This window comes from Strigops habroptila, chromosome 5 (assembly GCF_004027225.2).
Source record: "Strigops habroptila isolate Jane chromosome 5, bStrHab1.2.pri, whole genome shotgun sequence".
Lineage (NCBI taxonomy): Eukaryota > Metazoa > Chordata > Aves > Psittaciformes > Psittacidae > Strigops > Strigops habroptila.
Genome location: NC_044281.2, coordinates 38,209,298 through 38,221,746, shown reverse-complemented (window position 1 = coordinate 38,221,746; position 12,449 = coordinate 38,209,298). Strand labels below are relative to the sequence as shown.

Here is a 12,449-nt window from a genome sequence, read left to right as displayed (position 1 = left end):
CAGCTTAGAAATTGGAGATGGCCTGAGGGACTGCTTTATTTATTTATTTCTGCAACGCCTTTGCACATAGAGCACAGATCCCTGCTATTTATTTATTTATTGCCTCGGTGCACAAAGAATTAGCCATACTGTGCCAGCTAATATCTGTGGGAATTAATGCATGGCCAAAATTCATACCTCTGCCTTTAAAATGATGGCTCCAGTTGTTCAGCTGTTGAGCAGAATTGCAAGTGTTTCCAGGGGAGGGCTCTGCCCACAGTACTTGGAAGACACCAGCTTCCTCGTCTGTGGGTTGAACTGAGGCAGAGAAAATCTTTATTCTCCATTTTCTCCAGTGGAGGGGAAATCAACACTTGAATGTAACCCTTAGGTTATTTCCCCTGCCACACCCAAATAAATACACTTTGAAAATTAACTTAGGCTCCCTTCCTCCCACATAAACCTTCATTAGCATTTATTTACTTTTCTAAACGCAGGCAGCATTATGTGAACATGGATGTGCACTTTTTGACACTTTGTAGAATACGTGGCCTTTAGTGCTCTGGCTGTGATGTGCAGGACAATACACTTGTGCTCTTTTCTTCCCACTACGCATACTGGAAGGAGAAATCACAATCTCCTTATTCCACCAGGGAAGCTTTGCAGAGAATCTCAAAGGCGGTCTCTTGGGCAAGCTGAGCAGAAATGAGCAAGGTTAGAGCAAAGTCATGCTCACATTGTTAACTCCTGTTTATTACTTCTGCCTGCCCAGACACTCCCTGTACTAAGACCTCAGCATTAGAGACGATGACACTTACTCACAGGGAGCTTTCACTGCAGCGCCCTACCTCCCTGTGATGTTCTCGTGGTAAAGGCAGGGAGGCAGCATGTTTGGAAGCAAGATACACTTCACAGTGTGTTTGCAGGTGTGGGAGTGCATATTATAACCTGCACACATTTGCAGTTTTGCCTTTCTGCAAGAGTAGCTGGAGCTCTATTTACTTCCAGGATTTGTAAGTGGATGTTGAAATGTATTTAAAACTGCATTCTGTATTGAGTACATTTTCCAGTGAAAATCAACAAGCTGGAGACTTTATGTCACTTTCACAATCGTTCTCTTCACGGGGAAGGCAGGAGCTTCTCTGGAATGAGAACTTGCACCATTTAACTGCTGACGGGTTTTCCGAAATGTAAATGGAAATGGCCTGTGAACAATGACAAGTTGACTTAATGTGTGTCTAAAACACTGAATGTATGAATTCAAGTGTTTTTATAGTATTTCTTGCGATGGTGAGACAATAGCACCTGTAGCCTTTCAAGCTTTAGAAATTAGAGAACCTTTTTTGTGTGTGTTGGGTTGGGTTTGGTTTTTTTTCAATGTAAACAACCTGAAAGATACAGAGAAGAGAACTGGTTGGTGGAGTTCACTGCCACATGGGGTCTATGTAACATTTAAGTCCCACTTAACCTCAAATTTGTTTAACTATAGCAAAAAATGTATTTTATATCATTCCCCCAGTAAAACCAAATACTTGGTGTATGCATTGTATTTCAAAAGCAGGTGTGATGTTTTGTTTTTTAACATCAGGGATTTGTTGCATTTTAGCCAAATTGCTGGAGGCAAGCCCCTGACCGTGGAAGTGGTAGGAGTGGAGTACATGAACGATGACCCTGCCATGACAGACGTCCTTTATGCCAAAGTCCGCATGAAGGATGGCTCGGACAGGTGAGTTCCCCACACTCTTTTCTTTCATTCCTCCTTCTTGGGCCAGTAGTCAGGAAGATGAAGTCATTCTTGCTTCCTAAACTGGTTAAGGCAGTGATGTGTTTACTCTTTAAATCAGTCACTGGTGGTGCAGCTGAAAGATGTCATTTGTTTCTGTAGCAGTCTGTCAGATTGAATAATGGTGTCATGGCTCATGCCGTGATAAGATGGCCAAGGAGATACTCCCGAGATGACTTAGAAGGCAGGACAACTTGGCCTCTGCTGTTTAGTTCCCAACCTGCAGTCCAGATTAATCTGGACAGCCTGGTGTCCGGCAGCACTTAATTATTCTTAAAACCCAGTGCACCAGAAGGTCCTCAGAAAAGCATGACTTGGTTACAGAGTTGATTTTTTTGTGTCTCTAAGCTGCCTGGAATGGGCACTGGGTATAAAATCTGTCCTCTGAGCTGCTGGTGTAAAATCTTGCTGCCTGATTGGTGTCAGTCATGTGTTTATGCTGTTTGCCACTCTGGCTGGTGGTTTTAGCCTTACAAACAGCCATGCCTGGGATGTGGCGTTATCTAAACAACCTTCCTCAATCTCATTTTTGACAAGTATGTCACCAGTGGCAGCACCATCTTTTCTCCTAGCGCTCTCTGAAAGACTGGGGAAACATGAGCTGTTGTATTCTATGCTGCCGGCTGTGGGGTGGGTGAGAAAGAGGGTAGGGAAGTAGCCAAAAGAGCTTTAGCCTTCTCTCTCTGAGCGTTAGCCTTCTCTTTTTTCTGACAGTGCTGCCCTTTTGTTCTTGTTGCTAGAAGACAGCAGGAGCTAGCAGAGGAGCACGGAGCAGTGCAGCTCGAGGAGGGAGGCTGTGAGCAGGGACTGGCTCAGGGAAAAAAGGACATGTTCTGGCATCTCCTTTCCCCGAGGGCTAAGGAGACAAGGGGGGGCCCCTGCTTAAAGCTGCACTTTGGAGTCTGTTGAAGTAAGAGATCGGAAGTGGGATAGGGAAATGGGTGGGAAAATGAAAATGTAAGAATTGCTGGGAGGCAGTAGGAATTGAAATCTTTTCCTCTTCTCAGCTCTTCCACTTTGAAGTCTGTCCTACCCTGAAAGAGGTGAGATAAAACAAATGGGGCGGGTGGAGAACCAGGACAAGCTAGAGAGCAGCCAAGAGACAGAAGTGCAGGGAGAAAGCAAGAGCACTCAGAAAGATGAGACAGAGGCAGACACTGGATGACCCACATGCCCTTCAGTGGACGTGTTACAGAAAGCATCCTAAGTTACAGGTCTGAGAGCTGAGGTATGGGCCTGTTTTCTCGTGAGTCACCATGCTCCAGATAGTCTGAGGTGCAGTGCTTGTGAGTCTGCTTGCATCTGAAAATAAGTCTACGTACGACCTGAGGAGCTGGTAGAGAAATCCTGTAGAGCGTAAGTAGGGCCTAAAGTGGACAGTGATGTCTGCCAGTGTCTGGGGACAGCTTGAATTGTTGGCGCTAGCACTGTGGTCTGGTCTTCTTCAGATGCCGGCCATATCTGTTTTGCTGACACTCCATTTAGCCATAATGCTAAGAGAAAATGCTGATATGCGTTAGGGGTGGCAGAGGTGCTTTTGCCAGGGGAGAGAAATGAGGTCTTTAAATCCATCTTGCCTTGAAACTGAAAACTACCCCCCCACCACCAAGAAAGGGCTGTTCCTCTGTCCTTCACAGAGATCTATTAGCTGAGGTTTTGACCAAATCCAGATCTGCTTTGCATGGCACCTGCAAGCTGCTAGACTTCTCTTCCGCAACAGCATTTTTGCTTTTGCACAGCAGCGTGCTTAGAGAGGGCCAAGTGATTTTAAGTTTTTATCTTTGGCCCAAGCCTGTCCCACCCTCATCTGCAAATTAATTCGTGTGGCACTTCTCCCCTAACATATTTCCTTAACTGTTATCAAGCATCCAGTAAGCATTTAGCTTTGCAGAGGGAAAAGAAGATATTTTTCTGTTGCTGGAGAGCAGTGTAAGGTTCTTTTGCTTCCTTTGGGATTGCAGCAGACAGTGTTGGACAAATGATGACTATAAAGAGGAGACAAATGGTGATCCCTCCAGAAAACTCTGCTTAGTTTTCTGGCCTGCTAGATGTATCATTGATGAGCAGCTCCATGCACCTTTTGCCTGCTAAAACCTGCTGTGCTTTGCCCAGGGAAATGGGGAAAGTAGGTAGAAAGCAGAGATTCTCAGCTGCAAGACCAATACTAGAGGAGAACAGCAGCCACGTGGCTTGCTGTGCTGGCTCAGACTGCTGTGGTCTGCATTTAAGAGAGGTGTGTGCCTTCCTGTCTCATGCAAGGCATCTTGCTAGCTCTGTGTAGTTCCTGGCATGGCTGAGGGGTGGAGTTCCTTCCTAATCTTTGGATGATCTTGATCAGCTTAAGCTATAAAGCAGGAGATTTGATTTACCCTGACTTAGCTTGCATAACTGCAGACAGAATTAGGGGTTGGCAAGCCCTTCTGCACATATAATGGCTTAGACTGAGAGAGGGATCATGCTCTGATGCCTCCCACATGGCAAATAATTTCCATTATAATTCATTCTAATTTGTTTTATTTCCTTGATTAACTTTATAACATAATAAAGCACTATTTTCACTTGAGCTATTCTCTGTTAATTTGTTTTAGTATTGTCTGTAATGATATTCATTTAATCTTTGTCATTGCTAATTTTAAAAATCACCGAAGGAAAGCCAGAAAATGGTAGAAAACCATGACAATTGGTAGTTTGAGTCTTGAAATCGTCACGTGGGGGCTGGCAGCCTGTGAGGGGCAATACAAAACCAGCGGTGGGGTAGGACCTGGCTTCCAGAGCGTGGCAGCCCCAGGCTCTTGGGGCCAGCTTCAGAGAGGCCACGCTCTGCCTCTCCTGCTGCAGCTGAGACGCCAAAGTGGTGGGACCTGGTGGAGCAGAAAGCTGTCTAATGCCTTGGACCCTTGGATGTGGTGAGAGAAGCCCAAATTCTGCATAGAGTAATACCCTCTTGCCTTGTTTTGGGGGATGGGAAGCTCTTGTTCTAGCACATCCTTGCTGCTTTTGGAAAGGCTGAGGCTCTGCAGAAATTTTGTTGGGGACAGCAGCAGCCTGGAAATTCCTTCAGCTTTTTAAACATAGGACACGAGAGTGCATTGCTCTGATCACCTGCCTATTCCTGGTGCCTATCCTAGAACAGGTTTGCCTGCAGATCTCGGCAGCCACGGCCGCTTTCATCCCTGACCAAGGACAGAGAAGTAGGTGGCAATAAGTTCTGTGATTCTGCTTGCTCAGTAGCTCCAAAGCTGGAGCATTCACCACAATGTGCTGTCTGGGTTTGTGCCTTCTGTCACCACATTCTGAACTCTCCCAGAAATTAAGCCCAGTGACTAGGTTGCTTATCTGGGACAGAGAATGTCCAAGCTCCAGCCCAGTGCACTGTACAGGTCACAGTCCTTGGGCAGAGCATATCCTCCAGGAGCCAAGGTGCCTAAGCTCCCCCTGGGGGTCTGCAGATTTTAACATTTGTAGGGGTAGGTACATTGTGTTTCCTGGCAGTGGGAAGATGCACCTTTCAAGTCCAAATAACATCTGTCACTGCGAACAAGCTCTCTGCTATGCTGAATCTTCCCTTCTTCCTGGAATATGTGCAGCAGAAGTGATCACTGAGGAAGCTTTGCAAAGCAGCCAGAACTTTCTGCATTAGAACTGAATCCTTGGTGACTCTGTTCGCTTTCCATCAGAGACTAGCTCCCTTTTCCCGATGTGTGTGGAGACTTCATTTCACCCATGCTGCCCTCCCTGGCTGAAAAGTGAAAAGCTGATGACTCAAGGGTTTCTCCTTGGTTTACGTGGCTCTGTTCTTTCTCTTTTCGCATTCCCAGGTTGCAGGTGATTGCTGATCAACTGGTGGAGCAGTTTGTAGCCTCCGGCTTGATGCTTAAAGAGTGGGATAGGGTGAAACTGCATGCTACAGTCATGAACACTCTCTTCAGGAAAGATCCAAGTGGTGGGTATCACTCATCCTTACTGATAAATGCATTTAAAGCAGTCCTGCTGGTCAGGAAATGCTTTTGTTGGCTTTTATGTTTGCTTTTTTAATTTTGTGATTTTTCTTAATCTCAAGAATATGTACAAGGCTGTGGGGGGATGTCAGTAGATAAAACCCACTAAAAAATGAAAAAGCAATCTGCAGAGCTGGAGAAGGCAGGCATGCTTTGAGCATTTTCTGGATCTTTGTCATAGCTTTGAAAACCTTGTTGCCTAGTGGCCCTTATAAGATCTGGGCCAGAGAGGAATGCATTCAAGTACCATGCAAGGTTTTGGGCTCTCTGTGCCCCAGTGTTAAACTGACATTCAGTAACAACTCAATGTGCTATGCTGACCTTTAAACAAGAAAAAAACGTGATCCTCTTTGGTCAAGTTGAAGATTGCCCATTGGTTTAGGAATGTGATTCCAGTGTCCTTCTCGTTAAATCAGATTCAGGTGGTTATGAGGCTGAATATGAGCTATTTTTGAGTGTGTAGTGTCTGCTGTCTCTGCCAAAAGATTGCCTGCTCTAGCAGTCTGCAGCATCGTTCTTATCGTGTTACTTTGTACAGCAGCTTCAGATGCATTGCGTTTGGGGAGGGGCAGTATATTACAGCCTTATTCTCCATGTGAAAACATGCATGTGCTTTGGCAGTGGTGTGCAGTTTGCAAGCCTTAACAGCCTTGCACTAAAGCTTTTTATAGCTTTCTCTGGTGCAGGGGCCTCTGCAATGTCACTAGGCTATGTCAAGTATTCTCTAGTTACTAACTCTCTGAGCCTTTGTATGGACAGCGATAAGAGCGGATGGTTTGTTAAACCAGTTATGGTTTTCTGGGCACCCAGTAGCCGACTTTGGGGATGACTGCTACTGAAGTCAGATGAGCATATTCAGGTAGTAAAAAGCCTGAAAGATGAGATGGGGCTTAGCTGTCAAATTGAGCCCTGAAAACTGATGATGAGCCTGAAGTGCTGATGTGGCTCTCTGTTAGGGGAGGCACATGGGCAGCTGCATCTGGCATTATGAGTCTATATTCTGAACAACCCCATGAGGCATGTGGAGCATTCAGACACAATGGTGAGAGCATTACACAGATAGCCACAGAAGTCGCTTTATATTCAGTACAGGATTTGAATAGCATGCTAGATGTGAGTGGACTTCATAGTTAATGCTGGAGATGAAAAAGAAATGCTGCATATATTCACTGATTGAGGCAGAGGTCCTGTGGAAAGAAAAAATCATGTACTTAGGGATTATATAAAAATCCAGACATGCTCTGGGGAAATGGATCTAAGACGTAGGCATTTGGCAGTTGCTATAGGCCTAGGTTGCTATTCTTAATGTCTGTGTGTGGCTGCGTGCCCACCCTGCAGAAGCACACACACCACATGTATGTGCTTCCCAGAGCAAGCAGGCAGCAGAGGTTTGTATAGGTGCTGTCTGTGTTGCGCCTGGCATTCTGCTTGACTGCTCAGTCTGGTATTTGGTGCTGTTCCAGGTGATGCAAGCACTCACAGTGCTGACTCTCACCCTGGCAGGATGTGGGATTAAAATCAGCCAGAGAGAAGCAGATGTGTTGCACTGAGCCATCGGCCCTACAGAATCACCCTAGCAGTAGCTGTGATGTAGGGTCTTTCCTCCAGGTAGCATAGGTGATCTCCACAAAGGTACCAATTCCTGCGTATTCAGCCTTGTTCTCTTTAAAATCAAAGCGGAAGTGGTTTTTTTTTTGCACTAAGAACTGGGCAAAGATGGTTTATTAGCTGGCAGCTGACTTTGGGGAGGGAGAGAGTGGGGGGTGAAGTACAGCACACACAGTTCTCCCATCTGAGGCTCATTCTGGTGGTTGCTTTTCTCTTTACAGCTGAAGAGCGAAACAATACAATGACTGGTAAATCATCTTTCAAGGAGCGGGAGTCATTTAATGGCCGAAATATCCTCAAGGTCAGTATGAAACAATTAGGGAAATCAAGCCAGCTGTGGATATTGTGTAGCCAAAAGAGGTTGAAACACCTCTTCAAGACTGCTTTTGTCTTAGGCTTATGGGATCTCACTGGGGGGAGAAATCTGTTTAGAAAATAAACCATCCAGATCACTCCTAATTGGGAGCATTACAGTATTTAACAGGAGTGTTCTTAAAGCTGGTGAGGCTCAGATCAGGAGTATGTAACACGAATGCTAAGTGGGTGTTCATGTTGTCGTTTACTTTGCTCTTGTTTTACCCTGGAGACTCAGGCTCATGTCAATTCTCAGCCCACTAGAAAGGAGAACTTTGTTGCTCTTGTTCTACTCATATATATTTATGAAACTAAAACCCACTGCCATTTCACTTACTCTGTGGGTTTGGTTTTTGTTTTTTTTTTAATCTCCACTATCGATTTGCATGGTTTTGCTCCAGAAAAATAGCAGATAACAGTAGGGAGTCCCACCAGCTTTGCCAGTGGTCAGAGGTGGGTCAGGCTGAAAGGGGAGCATCCTGTAGCCTACCAGGCTTTGCCAGCCAGGGTTGAGACTGCAGGCAGCCTCTGCTGCTCATCCAGATGGCAGCGGCAGACTGATGCTGTGGTGCTTGGCCCCTGCAAGAGTCCAGAGAGCAGAGAAGCACAGTGGAGTAGAAAATGGAAAACAATGCTGGGTTGTAAGCAGATTTGCAATCCTCATTGTGTGAGGGGATTTGTTGCAGGCAGCTATGATAAGAGGGAGACAGGACAATGCATGAATACATTTGGGAACCAACAGAAGATATTCTGGCAACAAAGAGACATGAGAGAGGATGCAGCCTGAGTGGGAGTTGGACAACCCAGAAGGACTTAAGGGCACCAGAGGAGGGAAAGGGTGAGCTTTATTTGTGTTTACAGTTTTGCTGTAGAATGTATTAGGCACTGAACGCAGGGGGATGTGAAGGCAGAGAGTGGAACAGATTGATCTCCTCTGTGCAGAGGACAAACAAAGGGACAAAATTAGGTTAAGCTCTCATTGTCCTCAAACGGTCTGTGCAAGCAGTGTCATGACTCAGCGTCACCACATGTTGAGTGTTCAGTGTAAGACTGCAGTATTGCAAACCAAAGCAGGAAAGCCACAGATGTGGTCCCTTACTTAATGTGTTCTATGAGTTTTGATTAGCTCCTGGTGTCCGAAAGCTGGCTCCAGAAGGGGAGGGTGTATGTCAGGAGCCCAGAGTGCCTGCAGGAACTCAGCTTTCAAGGCTTACTCTCACATTTAGCTTGGCCCTTCGGTTCTTTCTCTTTCTTTTGTTAAACTTGTCCTCAGACTTTAGAGACACGTAAGATCAAACTGTCAAACTTTCTTAATGCTCCTCATCCAAACCCATTTATGATTGGGAAGGCATTAATGGTGCTCCCTCTACTGGTCACACCATTTGTGGGCTGCACTGCGGCGTCTGAGGATCTGTGGGTCTTCTAGTATGTAGCGCTTAGAAATGCAGCTGCCCTACCTCAGATGGCTGCTTCTTATTCTCTACGCAACCTGAAATATGAGCCAATGCATTTTTAAAGCTCCTAATTGATTTTGTACTGATGTAGCCAGAAGAGCTGCTGGCTGTTTAGACTGTTGATAATTACTTCAAAGCATGTCTTGCTGCAAGAAATGTCATCCTTCTCCCCCACCTCCATTACATTTCCTAACCTGCTCGCTTCATATTTCCCTTTGGTCTCCCACGTGCCTGCAGCAGAACGCCCGTTGGCATTAATTAATTACATGAGTCATAAATAGCTCCAGGCTTCTTACCGGAGGAGCCCAGCCTCAGCCAGCCACTGATGCATTCTAGCATGACCTTGCAAGGATGCGCCAGTTCCCTCCCAGCTCCCTTTTATATGCATTATTTATCTTCAGCTTAGGGAGGCTGCCCTCTCGCAAAGTGGCTTCATTAGCTTTTGCAATAGAACCTAAACGATGGGCTGTTAATGAATATGGCTGCAGTTAGGCAGGCTGGCTTGCAGGCACCATCCCCTTATAGGTAGAGCCATGTGCCATGCCTGTGTTTCCAGGCAGAGGGACTCTGTGATAGCTGTGTTGAGTGGCTGTGTTCCCACTTGGAAAGCCCACAAAGCACGGCTACTGGTGGGAGGGCATCAAGTTGGAAAACTTTGATTTTGTCGCTCTCGTTCCCGTTTTGCAGCTACGACCAGCACTGTTGGGCCAAAGGCTTTGCCTATAGGAGAGCAGGACCTGAGCTGTCAGAACATGGGCCACGATGGAGAAGCCTTGGTTCTGCTTTTCCAGTCTGACGCTCCCCATGGTCAGAGCTGGTGTATGTGTGTGCAGATGCGCTGGCAGCACATGTTTGCTGATAGCATGCCTGCGTTACCCCAGGCTCCAGCTGGTATTTTGCTTTCAGCTTAACTAATCAGAATTTTATTTAATAATCCTTTGTCCTACCCATTCTGCAGAGTTAAACGTACGCTCTTCTTTGAGCTAATAAATGGCTGTGCAGGCCAGTATTTTCCCACACTGCTCAGAAAATAGATCCTGTAGGTTGAGTTGCGTTCGGGAGTTTAAATTACTTCTGTCTTGAAGCATATCCATGAGAAAGGCTCCCTGGCCTAGCTGGTGCTGAAAGCCCAAGGGAGTGTATGACCCAACAGCTGAGTGATTTGTGTCTTAAAGTGCTAGACACTTTAGCTTTGTGCATGTCTAGTCTAGTCCCAAGAAGCCGGGTATGCTTTATGCACCATGTCATGTGGAGCACTATATATTTCTTCTAGGGTGGCCAGTGACTAGCTGATCGGCTCCTTTGAACACCTTAATCATGTACGGAAATCTTGCTCTGGTCGAGAGAAAGCGGCTCATCTCTTGGAGAGTGGAGGGAAGGGGCAGTTATTCACAGCTGAAAGACAGCGGCACTCCTTCCCGTGAGAGCAGGGTGAGGCTGGGCAGGCAGCTGGGCCTCAGAGAGATGCTGGTTTGGCAGCCCTTCTGCCTTGCCTTCTCCTGTGTCCCAGGCAGTGGCTGTGTGCCCTGCGCCGCAGCTGGCCGAGCGACACAGCGCTGGCACAGAGGTGGCTGGGGCAGCTGCCTGCATCTCCGGAGATGAAGCTTGGCTGCCTCCGGGCTTTTATTTATTTCGCTTAGTGAAAAAACTAAGGCTGCAGTGAATAAATAAAAATGCAAAAAATGCAAAGGTACCGCCTGGCCCACATTTCCTATTGTACTTTAAAAGGCAAGAAGGGCTTGCAGTAGGAAGAAAACCACCTGGACTCTCATTGGGTTAAAATGGAATGATTTTTGACTTGAGGTCTGAGGAGTAAGAGTGGCCTTTGCCACATTCGAACAAGAAGGAAGCAGATTTTGAGTACAGAAGAAGATGAACCCTGCCGCTTAGCACAGATCTGTGCATTAACAGCTTACAAGATTAAATATTGAGGGAACAGCTACTGAGGCACAACAGCAGAAAGCTGCACATCTTATGTCTTAGGGCATTAAGGGAGACTTTAAGCTAGGATGCAAGACTGGGAACTGGATCAGTCGAGGCAATAACATCAATGCTGCCATGCCCTGTTCCAGCAGCAGGAGCAGAGCAGCCGGGCTGCAGTACTGCTTGGGAGGGCTTCTAGGTCAGACAAGCCATAATTCGATGAGGTTCCTTCTCTTTTGAGACTGCATATGGGGTATTAAATTATGGGATTGTATCTGCTTTCACTTGGAGCAGGGGGAAAGTGCATTTACTGACTGGTATACTGGGGCTGCTGAAGAGCCGATCATAGCAAAGAAATCTGGTAGTGTTCTGTGTTATCATTTCTGTCTTGCTGGGTAAGAATAGTGCAGTGCCTGTGGTATGCAGTAGTTCATCTTGTCATGGATAAACCCCCTAATCCCTCAAAACGCCCCAAACCCACCAAGCACTAAAGAAATTAACATCTCCCCTCTGTAGAGTGACCATTACCAACTTCACTTGCAGATGAGGAGTGCTTCTGGTGCTCTGCAGCCATCAGTACCCAGGCCTTTTCTGTGTAACTTTTATTAGTGAATTTAAGGAGACAAAGTCTTTTCCTGGTGTATTTTTAAGCTGAGGTGAAATCAAAGGGACAGAGAACTGGCATTAGAAGAGGATCAAGACTGCTCAGTGTTTGGGAAGGGTAAAGAACATCCTCTTATCCTTAGCAAGGTGATAAAGGTATATATCCGAAGTACAACTGGCAGCTGGAACAAGTATGTAACAGGAGGTGGCTGCTTGGAAAGTTTAGAGTTAAAAATATCGAACAAAAATCCACTGGGGTGAGAACAGACTGAATAAGAGATTGTAGTGCAACATCACTGTATCAGAAATAAGCCAGTGCATTCCTTGCCTCGGTTATACGGAAGAATCAAAAGCAGAAATGAAAGCCTGTAATGCCGCTTTGCAGAGGAGAGGATTTTTGCCTTCAGTTCTGATCCTGCCATTATCGAGGGATACTGAAACAAATGAAGGGGCTCAGCAGTGTGCAATTAGAGCAACATTTGGATGGGAGGATGTGACAATTGAGCAGATGAGACTGGAGACTGACATTTGTATGGTCTTGGGGGAAAAAAGATTGAATTGGGGTTGCTGTGAAAACGTGTTCCTACGAATGATACTCCTTGGGGAAAAAAAAGAAGCAGACATATTCACGTTATTTGCAGGAATCTGAAGTGGCATTTGAAAAATCAGACTAGACAATAGAGGGAAAATATCTTTGTTGGAGTGTTTGGGCCTTGAAGCAGAGCGACGAGGTGGCGTTGGAGGTAT

The 12,449-nt window shown here is 46.0% G+C and overlaps 1 protein-coding gene across 3 annotated transcripts in view; it reads left to right on the top strand.

The window, feature by feature from the left end:
• ASCC1 (activating signal cointegrator 1 complex subunit 1) overlaps window positions 1-12,449 on the top strand; it is a 40,982-nt gene that overhangs the window by 16,818 nt on the left and 11,715 nt on the right. Inside the window, exons 7-11 of one of the 3 annotated variants that reach the window (XM_030487698.1) lie at window positions 1,586-1,705; window positions 5,581-5,705; window positions 7,590-7,669; window positions 8,124-8,175; window positions 9,864-11,770. In XM_030487698.1, coding sequence (XP_030343558.1) covers window positions 1,586-1,705; window positions 5,581-5,705; window positions 7,590-7,669; window positions 8,124-8,138 — 340 coding nt within the window. In that variant the 3' untranslated portion in view covers window positions 8,139-8,175; window positions 9,864-11,770. Of the gene's footprint in view, window positions 1-1,585; window positions 1,706-5,580; window positions 5,706-7,589; window positions 7,670-8,123; window positions 11,771-12,449 lie in introns of those variants that run through there. The other 2 variants (XM_030487697.1, XM_030487696.1) reach the window with 2 other exon arrangements.